Source organism: Antennarius striatus, chromosome 8, assembly GCF_040054535.1.
Source record: "Antennarius striatus isolate MH-2024 chromosome 8, ASM4005453v1, whole genome shotgun sequence".
NCBI classification, from domain to species: domain Eukaryota; kingdom Metazoa; phylum Chordata; class Actinopteri; order Lophiiformes; family Antennariidae; genus Antennarius; species Antennarius striatus.
This window is the reverse complement of record NC_090783.1, coordinates 13,347,197-13,359,579: the sequence shown is the minus strand read 5'-3', so window position 1 is coordinate 13,359,579 and position 12,383 is coordinate 13,347,197. Positions and strand designations below refer to the sequence as shown.

The 12,383-nt window shown below is 44.1% G+C and overlaps 1 protein-coding gene across 6 annotated transcripts in view; it reads left to right on the top strand.

Annotated features, from left to right (window-relative positions):
* Window positions 1-12,383, top strand: part of LOC137600376 (VPS10 domain-containing receptor SorCS1-like) — a 278,303-nt gene that overhangs the window by 178,209 nt on the left and 87,711 nt on the right. For all 6 annotated transcript variants that reach the window (XR_011036931.1, XM_068321971.1, XM_068321970.1 and 3 more), the window contains one exon: window positions 910-986. Coding sequence is in view for 5 of the 6 variants with exons in the window: in XM_068321971.1 (XP_068178072.1) it covers window positions 910-986 (77 nt within the window). In the remaining variant the exon portion in view is untranslated. The remainder of the gene's footprint in view (window positions 1-909; window positions 987-12,383) is intronic.

The window sequence follows — 12,383 nt, the reverse complement described above, 5'->3', positions numbered from 1 at the left end:
TAACCAACAGGTATAAATTATTGGTTTTAAATACAGGAATAACTTTAAAATAAAAAAAGTGGCAGATTTTACATTTCTTTCTAAGTTATATCGCCATTCAAAAACGGCAATATAACTTAGCAGGACAAGAAAGTTCGAATACTCATCATACCGCAACACAAAAGTGATTTTAAAAAGAATGTCAAACAAGAATCAAAGTTTGTTTTAACTATTACAGAGCTGCAAACTATTTCGATTTTTTTTTTCAAAATGCGGTGTTAAAAATGTATTGTGTTCATTGTCGAATGAGAAACTTGTGAATTTTTGCTTAGTTTTATTTTAATTATTTTTGTATGTGTTTTTTTTTGCGAGTCTTTTTTGAATTTTGTGTGTGTGAGTAATGTTGTTTCTGTGAATAAACATGCAAAATAAAGAAATATTTCTTTCTGTCTTTCCTTGACCCTAACTCAACACTTTTTGAATTGGCTTCAAATCAAATGTGTCCTTTGTATGCAAATAAATGATCCATACTATTCATGTCAGAAAGTACTAAAATCGTGAAGCTTGAATTACATCATTACGACACACCAGTCACATCTTAAACATCACGTTTTCATCAAAATAATTGCATTCCCCCATAATTTCCCCCATAATTGCAGTCAGTTCAAAAAGCTACATTTGAGTCATTATGAAATAAATGTGACATGTCTGTTCACATTTATACACACACACCTCAATCACCTCATATGATCAAAACTGCTTCAAAGAATGAAGACAGCAAACGGCATTCACAATTAATTTTGAAATGTAGATGAATGTTTCACTGCATAGTGACAGCACTATCCATGGAGAAGTATAATCACGAAATCAATTAAATGGTGTTACATCGCATAAGCTAACTGTACTTTGTCTGTCTCTGCTTTCTGAAAGGCTCCATTGGATCAGAGCTGACTGCGAGCAATGTCAGTGTGTTTATCACCTCGGATGCAGGAAACACATGGAGACAGGTGAGGGAAATGCTTTTAACTAGGGTTGAGCCGAGTACTCGTTTCAGAGGAGTATCCGGTACAGATAACACATTTTTGACGAGTACAACACGAGTAAAACTCATCAAAACTTTTGCTCGTAAAATCCTTAGAACTGACTGTTGTCACCCTCAGTGATTGGCCAGTCTCACACAGCGCCCGCCTGTCCCTACAGAGACTGATTGACTGATCTCTCTCTGTGTGGCTTCGCTGTGGCTCATGTTGGTTTCCTTAAGTTTTCTTCAGCTTGCCTCTATTTCTGTTTATTGAAAGTTACTTGGTGAACTTGTTTCTTGTTTTGTGTTGTTGCACGTACGCGGTGCATTTCACCAGACAGAGCTGAAAACTCCTGTCATTGCCTCCTCTCCAGTCGTTTTGGTTTTGTTTTTTGTTTTTTTACCTGCTTGCTCTTAGTTTTACGGAGCCCCTAAGGTGACATGGAGAAAAAAAAAAAAAGTCATGGAGACAAAAAAAAGCTCAGTTTTTGCCAGCTCCATGTCACCTTAGAGGCTCTCACTTCAGTTCAAATGAATGATTTATATACTGTATAGATATTTTAACTGTTACATAGCGGACGCTCACACGCACTCAAGCACACACACACACACACACACACACACACACACATACACACACACGTGCTCCCTCTATATCTCGCTCCCTCTCACACAGTCACTCACACAGACACAGACACAAACACACGCACACACACCTTAACACTCGGCCTCCCAGAATTCTGCAAGTACTAAAACTCAAATTTGAGGCTGTTCTGTAAATAGTTTTGAAATAAACAATAAATATAGCAACTTTTGATCAATCCATATCAATTTCAGACTTAAAATAATATAGTGATTTAAGCCCCACCCATGTCCGGTCAAACCACAACCCATTCCAAGTACAGATACAGATATATATATATAAGTTAGATGTTTGAAGAGATACAGATAGTGGTATACTCGCTCATCCCTACTTTTAACTCAATATCTACTAGCTGAAGTGAAACTTAAAGTCATCTTGCGTTTTTCTAAAATGTGAAATGTTTTCATGAGATGAAAAAAAAAACAAACTCAGATTTTCAAATCCAGTGGACAAATAGCTTTATGATGGTCAAGCTTGTAGAACTATTAGGATACACGTGTTACCCTGAACATTTTTAGGAGCTAGGAGAAAGCTTCTGCGCAGTTTGAGTTGGATGTGCCTCATGCGGTCTAGCACTCCACCTACTGTCAGTTGTTTGAGTTCCGTCTCCTGCAGTCTTCATGCCGAAGAATGATTGGGCAAAATAGTAATGTGATTACTACTTTTTGGGAAGTGTTACTTGAGAAAAAAAAATCTTCTCTTATTGTTTTTCATGATTATAATTACATCCAAAGATGCTTCTCATTCACTCACTTTTGTTGAATGTAGCCTTGGCCAGGAGGAGTTGATATAATCAGGTGGTAACCAAGATCATCAGGTCTTTGGACGCTGAACTACGACACCCTCCCATTGGCGGGCCGACGGTGGTGGCCAAATCACTGCCTATCTCCTCCTCCTGGCTTCAAGCTAAGCTTGTGTCTACTGCTCCATAACCAGCAAGAGGGTCTGTCGGCTGCCTCCCCAATCATGTTAGCTGCTGTCTTTCTCTCTGCCCTGTCATTCTAATGGCTGTGAGCATCCTTCACACTGACTTGGCAGGAATCTTCTATAGCCGACCTCGACTGGGAACAGCCATGCCTGCCATCCTTTCAGCCTACAGTCATGCAAGAGATCCTGGTATTTGGTGCTCTTTCTCTCAAACACATGCTCACAACCCTCTTCCCATGGTATTGTAAGTTCTATGAGTATTATCTTCTTTGCCTCTTCAGACTATATTACCACATCTGTCCTCAGGGTTGTCTGGACAACCTGGGGGAATTGCAGTCTTCCCCCCAGGTCTACCTTCATTCCCCATGGTTGGGCACTTTATGGTAGATGCTTTCATGCTGTGACTGTGGCTGATGGCTTTTGTCCCTCCAGAACAAACTTCATAAATGGCATTGTTTTCCTGCGTGGTTGTTGTTTCTTACATCTCTTCTGTTCCAGGGTTTTAGCGAGTGTCATGAGCAACTTCTTTTGGTGCCACCTGTATCTTGGGCTAGTGCCGTCTTTAACCCTGGCAGGTTGTGCGCAATGGTACCGATCTGCCCGCACAGCTTGTGCAAGTTTGTCGGTGTCAGCAGTGTGTCGTACACAACTCTTAACAGATTTATTTACTGTATATATATTTTAACTGTTACATAGAGGACGCAAACACATGAAAAGGTTCAAGTCTCCATAGATCTCCCCATGTGATCTTCCTCATGGGTAGGTCCCATTTGTTCCATGCTCCCTGGGACGCTAGCTCCACTTCCTTTGCCCTTCGACTTTCCTCCTCCAGGCTTCATACTTGTGATGGCATCCACTGTGTCCTTGAGATCATTGCGAACACACACACACACACACACACACACACACACACACACACACACACACACACACACACACACCCACACACACACTCATATACCAAAACACACACACAGACACACATACGGACATAAGTGGAGCTAACTAGTTGGCCTGACTTCAACATACTCATAAGCAACTGTAAAAAAAAAAGATTAAGAAGTATCATATGTCACGCACACACACACACACACACACACACACACACACGCACACACACACACACGCACACACACACACACATACACATGACACGTATCCGTCTTATTTACAATATCCTGAAGTAAAGATTGTCAGAGATGACTGTTGGAGATGTACGAATGAAGCAGTCCTAATTAGCGTGGGTTGCAGCAAAAAAAGCGAACTTGTCAGATGTGTTTTGCAGTTCAATACGAATTTGAAAATGCAAGATGACATTTTTATGAACATTTAGACATCAGTCGATGGTTGTTTTTATCTCGGGGAACACCTGATACATCCCTCAGGGTGAGAATTAGCATACGTTATTGATCCCCAAGTGAGAAATTCCTTTTTATTATAGTTTCACTATTCCTGAAAAAAGCCACAGAGAGTATCAAAGTGCATATAATTTAAGAATGAAGCGCTAAAAAGTATTTTTAATAAAAGGAGAATAAATAAGATAATAAAAATGTATTCACAGGTAGTTACCGTATTGGCCCGAATATAAGACGACCCTGATTATGAGACGACCCCCTTTTTCAAGACTCAAGTTTAAAAACAGACTTTTTGAAAACTAAATTAAACACTAGTGATGAGACTTGAGACAAGAGGATATTCAATAACAAGTATGGGCCTTAAAGCAAGAGAAATTTTCAGGCACAGAAGGTGACGACAAGCTGGACTAAAAATACTCAAGCTAATCAGCCTGATGAGGCACATGTGGAAATATAGCACATATGCAAAGATGAGGCTCTGCCCACAGGATCGACCCCGCCTCCTATTACACTCCCACAGGGCAACACAAACAGAATTGTAACAGTACCCCTCCTTCTAAGAAAGGTCTCCTGGCGATTCACCAGGCTTCCTGGGGTTGCAGGAGTAGAAACTCCATAACAGTTACGGGTTCAAAATGAGGTGCTGAGAGATCCAGGAACAGTTCTTCGGGCCATAGCCCACCCAGTCAACAAAGTATTGGAACCCCCTACCTCATCTGCTGACACTATGTAAGCGGGATGGCCATCAATGATGCGGGGAGGAGGTAGCGGTGGTTCTTGGTGGCTGAAGGGGCAATCCAGCCTTAAGGAGAGACACATAGAAAACTGGCTAGATGTTGAGGAAAGCTGGGAGATTGAGGCATACGGTGCTGGATTTTATGAGTTTTTATATGACAAAAGATCCGATGAAGCATGGAGACATGTTCCAGGAGTTGATTTGGAGGACAAACAACCAAACTTGTTGACCCACCTATTAATTCGGAGTAGGGGGTCCTCCGTCGGTTCTTTCCCCGTTCTTTCCAAGCAAAGAACGGGTCTCCCTCGAGACTTGGCCCACTCTGCGGTACTGTACCTGGATGGACGGAACTTCCACTCTTGGCTGGGAAATAGAAGACGCTGGTACCCATTGGTTACCATGAATAGGGACATACAGTACCTGTGGCAGAGCTGACTAGTGAGTTGTGAGTATGCACCACCAAGGAAAGTGGGTCAACCAGGTGGCGGGTAGGCAAGAGGCCACGCATAGCAGAGCCATCTCCAAATCCTGGTTGGCCCGTTTTGTCTGCCTGTTTAACTGAAGATGGTATCTCAATGACAGGCTGATTAAGATCCCCAGCGCCCGGCAGAAAGCCTTCCAATATTGCGAGGTGAACTGCTGACCCCTGTCTGAAACAATGTCCATTGGGATCCGATGTAGCGTAAAACCATGCTGAACTAGAAAGTCGGTGGTCTTCAAGACAGTGGGAAGTTTGGGAAGGGGAAAAAATCAAACTGCCTTGGAAAACCGATCAACAACCATAATGATGGTATTATTCCCTTCTGAGGGTGGGAGCCCCCTGACAAAATCCGCTGTGATGTTTGATAATGGGCAGGAGACCTAATGGGGCATTAGGTCTCAGTAAGCACAATAATCACTGCTGGAGGACTGAGAGCGTCTGATGGACTCCTGGGTGGTGCTATTCGTGAGGCATGACCCTAGAGAAGCAAAGGTGTCCTGGTGGTAGGTTGGACAAACCGCTGACCGGACCCAAGCAATCCTTCTGAGCCTCACGGACTTCCTGAGGCTCAGAAAGTCAACCTGCCACCAAATCAGTCCAACTAAGCATGCGTTGGGAAGGATCGTGCTTGTGTTATTCTCCCCTTTCTCATCTTCCTCATGTTTCGGAGATGGAAAAAGCTTGTTCTAGAAACATGTTTTATGTGTGAGTTAAATGACAGATCCTGATCAAAGATGACACCTAGATTACTCGCAGTGGCTTTGGCCTCAAAAGTCATGCCATCCAAGGCTATTACGTCACTGGGCACTACATCCCTAACGTTTTTCGGGCCGAGCACAATGACCTTGGTTTTGCCAAAATTTAGTTATTGGTCATTCAATCTTTAATGTCATTGATACACTCCTGTAATTTGCCCAACTAACTGACTTCATCAGGTATAATCGATAGATACAATTGTGTATCATTAGCATAACAATGGAACTTCATGGAGTGTATCAAATTAGGAAGCATGTTTAAGATAAACATTATTGGACCAAGAACTGAGCCTTGAGGAACTCCACAGCTAACTGTAGTGGATTTGGAGGTGTCAGTATTAACATTAACAAACACGGAATGGTCAGTGATGATCCCTTAACTCTTAGACCCCCAACCTATTGTTGCCGTTTTTTGGTACCTTTGATATTTGTCTCTATATACCACATTAAAATGATTTAACATAACCATGCTTGGTATTGTTTTCTTATTATTTCCGTATAACTTCCTACATTGACATATTGGGCCAAAATAGACATACATAGTCAAATGTGCAAATGGAAAACAAAATAAAAAACTAAAATCCTGCTCATCAAATTGATTTTGAACTCCCGAAAGGTTGTCATAGGTTTCTAACATAACTATATACAGTTTATGTCACTTGTGCCACTCTCCAAAGGAGTTTCTGTTCAAAATGTGACACAGCACCAGGTCAAGTAGTTAGTACTCCTAACCACGTGATGTGGAAGAGCTTGGTCTGCCACTCATGTCTGCCTGACACAGCTGGGTCACAGCTCAATCTGGAAGTCCTTGTGGGTCTGAGGCTTCACCTGGTGTGACTTACTGATATTGTAATGGAGGAATTAGGCGTTGTAGTGCAAATATGAACAAAGTTAAAAGTCACTGTGCGGTACCAGCGGGGCACTACGCATGGTAACGCAGTTGATAGCGATAGTCGATACCACAACGCATGGTACCACAACCTCGTTTGCATGCACGGTACCGATAAAGACTAACCACTAATGACCGGTAATGATTAAATGCACGTGAGAGTGGCATCCCAACTTGTGTATTGGCGACTATACGGACAGAAATGGTGCCTGCCATCTTCTTTTTCTTCTCTTTTCAGCTTTTCCATTCAGGGATCGCCACAGCGAATCAGTTGCCTTCATCTAACCCTGTCTTCTGCATCCTCTTCTCTCACACCAAATACCTTCATGTTCTCCCTCATTACATCCATAAACCTCCTCTTTGGTCTTCCTCTATGCCTCCTGCCTGGAAGCTCAAACCTTAGCATCCTTCTACCAATATATTCACTATCTCTCCTCTGGCCATATCCAAACCATCTCAGTCTGGCCTCTCTGACTTAATCTCCAAAACCTCTAGCATGTGCTGTCCCTCTGATGTACTCATTCCTGATCCTATTCTTCCTGGTCACTCCCAGAGAAAACCTCAGCATCTTCATCTCTGCTACCTCCAGCTCTGTCTCCTGTCTTTTCTTCAGCGACACTGTCTCTAGGCAAAACAACATTGCTGGTCTCACCACAGTTTTGTACACCTTTCCTTTCATTTAAGCTGAAACTCTTCTATCACACATCACACCTGACACTTTCCTCCACCCGTTCCATCCTGCCTGTACACGCTTCTTCACCTCTTTTCCACACTCTCCATTGCTCTTGACTGTTGACCCTAAGTACTTATAACCTCCACCTTTTTGATCTCCTCTCCCTGTAGCATCACTCTTCTGCTTGGCTCCCTCTCATTCACACACATGTACTCTGTCTTACTGCTAACCTTCACTCCTCTCCTTTCCAGGACAAACCTCCACCTCTCTAGCTTCTCCTCCACCTCTTCCCTGCTCTCACTACAGATCACAATGTCATCTGCAAACATCATAGTCCATGGAGATTGCTGTCTTACCTCATCTGTCAGCCTTTCCATCAACATAGTGAACAAGAAGGGGCTCAGAGCTGATCCCTGATGAAGTCCCAGCACACCTTACCACCGTCTTACAGTCCTCATACATGTCCTGCACTGATCTAACATCTCTGCCACTCCAGACTTCCTCATACAATACCACAGTTCCTCTCTGGGCACACTATCATAAGCTTTCTCCAGATCAACAAAAACACAATGCAGCTTCTTCTGGCCTTCTCTACTTCTTTATCAACACCCTCAAAGTCTGCACTGTGTACTATTTTTTGACATGAAACCATACTGCTGCTCACAAATGCTCACTTCTGCCCTGAGTCTAGCTTCAACTACTCTTTCCCATGACTTTATTGCATGGCTCGTCAGCTTCAGGGGTCGGTAGTCAGTGGCTCAGCGGTAGAGCAGATGTCTTGAAGACCAGACATCACCCAACCATCAGCGGTTCGATTCCCGCCCCCGCAAAGACATTCTCCAGACTGTGGGATGTGTCAGTTCACCTCCCAACCACTGCCAAGGGCCCTTGAGCGCCCCCACAAGCTGCTCATTTGGGGCACAATCCCTCATGTGACCCTTCACTCTGCCTCCCCCTACATACAGTATATTAATTGTATGCTTAAAGACCCCTAGTGTGTTGTGTGTTTGTTTAGGGGCCTGTACACACACACACACACACACACACACACACACACACACTATAATGTGCAACCCTGTAAAAATTATAGAATTTCCCGTTTCGGGACCAATGAAGTCTTCTTCTTCTTCTTTTCCTCTGTAGTTGCCACAACTCTGCACATATGCCTTGTTCTTAAAAATGGGCACCATCACACTTTTCCTCCATTCCTCAGGCATCGTCTCACTATCTAAGATCCTGTTGAACAACCCAGTCAGAAACTCTACTGCCATCTCCTTCTAGACACTTCAATCAATCAAGTTTTATTAATATAATGTTTAATCATGGCAACAGACATTTCAAAGCGCTTTGACAGAGAAACCCAACTGAACCCTCCAGAGCAAGCATAAGCGACAGTGGTGAGGAAAAACTCCCTTGTTGAGGAAGAAACTCTGGGTAGGACCCAGACTCTTTATGGTTATAGTTAGACGATTGGGGTTGTGGCCTTCGATACATGTTCCCCATTGTGTAGTTGGTAAATTCAAGGCACAATTACAGCTGTATGGATGACTGTATGGTGGCACGGAGGAAGAAAGGAAGCATGACCCCAGCTATGGATAGATGAGGGGTGATACTGGTGGGCTTGGAGGAGAAAGTCCACAGCAGATGGTCCACAGCGGATGGGCGAATGAGGGGTGGAACAGTATGGTGATATGGAGGAAGAGATGCAGCATGAACCCAGCCAATGGCTAGGTAAGGGGTGATACTGGTGGGATGGGAGGAGCAGGTCCACATCACATGGTCCACAAGGGATGGGCAGATTAGGGGTGGAACAGTATGGTGGCACGGAGGAAGAAAGGCAGCCGGACCCCTGCCGATGGTTAGGTGAAGGGTGATACTGGTGGGATGGGAAAAGCAGGTCCACAGCGGATGGGTGGATGAGGGGTGAACCTGAGAAAACCTATAAGGACATAGAGCAGAGAGACTCCAGGGAAGAAGTTGAGTCAGTAGGGTGTGATTAGTGACTTGGAGAGTGAGGTCAGAGAGGAGTAGGAGGAGAGAGGAGCACAGTAAGTCTGGATGTTCAATCAGCTGTGCAAATTACAGACGTGTATCAAAGAGATCAAAGATTGGATGACCAAAAACTTTTTGCATCTCAATTCTGATAAAACTGAGGTCATTGTGCTCGGCCCAAAAACTGTTAGGGATGTAGTGCCAAGTGATGTAATAGCCTTGGATGGCATCACATTTGAGGCCAAAACCACTGCGAGGAACCAAGGTGTCATCTTTGATCTCTTGTTTAACACACACACTAAGCAGGTTTCTATAATGGCCTTTTTCCATCTCTGAAACAGCTAAAACCAGGCATATTTTAAAACGGAATGATGCAGAGAAATTAATCCATGCTTTCATCACTTCCAGACTTGATTACTGTAACACACTTTTTTCAGGCTGCCCCAAAAAGTCGCCGAAGACTCTTCAATTAATTCAGAATGCTGCTGCCCGTGTTCTGACCAGGACCACTACCACAGACCGTATTTCTCCTGTGTTGGCTTCTCTGCACTGGCTTCCTGTGAAAGCTTGGATTGATTTTAAAATACTCCTCCTCACTTACAAAGCCCTTCATGGCCAGGCACCGACCTATCTGAAGGAACTTTTAGTTCCATATAATCCATCGAGAGCATTACGCTCTCAACACACAGGCCTACTGGTGGTTCCTAGAATTTACAAAAGTAGGACGGGGGCTAGAGCCTTTTGCTATCAAGCCCCCATATGGTGTAACCACCTCCTTACCTCAGTTCGGGAAGCAGACACCCTCTCACTATTTAAGACTAGATTTAAAACTTTTCTTTTTCACAAAATTTACAATTAAGACAACTTAGGCTACTGTGTTTTTTCTTATAGACCTACACTGCTGGAGACTCAACATGCAGACTCACTGAGTTCCTTTCCTCCTTCTCTCCAACCATCTATGTTACTCCTCCTCTCTAATCTCACTCTCCAAGTCTCCAATCACACCCTATTAACTCAACTTCTTCGCTGGAGTCTCTGTGCTCTATGTCCCAACAGTTTTTTGTCGGGTTCACCCCTCATCCACCCATCCGCTATGGACCTGCTCTTCTCATCCCACCAGTATCACCCCTAACCTAATCATCGGCTGGGGTCCGGCTTCCTTTTTTTTCCCTCCGCGCCACCATACTGATCCATCCCCTCATCCACCCATCCGCTATGGACCATCTGCTGGGGACCTGCACCTCCCATCCACCAGTGTTACCCCTCACCTAACCATCCTGCTGCCTCTCTTCCTTCGTGTCATCATACTGTTCCACCCCTCATCCGCCCATCCGCTGTTGACCTTCCTCTGTGGACCTGTACCTCCAAGCCTACCAGTACCACCCCTCATGTATCTATCGGCTGGGGTCCTGCTTCTTTTCTTTCCTCCTCTATCTGGCCTATCTGCCACTCTGTCTCTTTTTCTCTTTCCCTGTTCTTATCTTCCTTTGATTTATTTTCCACCCAACCGGTCAAGGCGGATGTCTGCCCAAAAGTGTCTGGGTCCTGCCTGGAGTTTCTTCCTCATCGAGGGAGTTTTTCCCTGCCACTGTCACTTATGCTTGCTATGGAGGGTTCAGTTGGGTTTCTCTGTCTGTTAAAGCACTTTGAAATGTCTGTTGCCATGATTAAGCGCTATGTAAATAAAACTTGATAACTTGACCTTGATGATGTTGAGGCTCCAGCAGTGTAGGTCTATAAGAAAAAAACTAAAAAACTTTTTAAAAAAGTATATCATCGGGACCGAGCGCCTTCCTACTTTTCATCCTCTTCAATGCACTCCTCACTTCATCTTGACTAATCTTTGCTACTTTCTGGTCCACAACAGCCACCTTTTTCCAATATTTGTTCCATCTCATTTTCCTTCTTCATCAAGTCTTCAAAGTATTCTTTCCATCTTTCCATCACACCACTGGCACCTGTAGATACACTTCCATCCCTATCCTTAATCACCACAACCTGCTGCACATCCTTCCCATATCTGCCTCTCTGTCTTGCCAACCTGTATAGATCAGTCTCTCCCTCCATACTTTCCAACTTGGCATACAAGTCATCGTAACCTCCTTGTTAGGCCTTTGCTACCTCTACTTTCACATTACGCTGCATCTCCCTGTACTCCTGTCTACTCTCCCCAGTCCTCTCAGTGTCCCACTTTTTCTGTATACAATCATGTACCTCTTCTTTCCACCACCAAGTCTCCTTATCTACTTTCCTACCAGATGACACACAAAGTACTTTCCTTCCTGTCTCCTTGATCACATTAGCTGTAGTTGTCCAGTCATCTGGAAGCACTTCCTGACCACCCAGAGCCTTTCTTAATTCCTTCCTAAAAGTCATACAAAACTTCCTTTTTCAGCTTCACAATTTTGCCCTCTGCTCTGCCTTTACCCCCGTCATCTTCCTCACCACCAGAGTCATCCTACATACTACCATCCTATGCTGTTTGGCTACACTCTCGCCTACCACTAGTTTTCAGTCACCGATCTCCTTCAGATACCACCGTCTAACAAGATGTAGTCAACCTGTGTGCTCCTACCTCCACTCTTATAAGTCACCCTACGTTCCTGCCTCTTCTGGAAGATAGTGTTCACTATACACTTTTCCATCCTTTTTGCAAAATCACCCACCATCTGCTTTCTGCATTACTCTCCTGGATACTAAACCTGCCCATCACCTCCCTCATCACCTCCGTTTCCTGCACCAACATGTCCATTGAAGTCTGAAAAAAGTACTTTGGACCACTGAGCAACAGTCCAGCGTTGCTTCTCTGTAGCCCAGGTCAGGTGCTTCTGCTGTTGTTTTTGGTTCAAAATTGGCTTGACCTGGGGAATGCGGCACCTGTGGCCCATTTCCTGAACACGCCTGTGCACAGTGGCTGTGGATGTTTCTACTC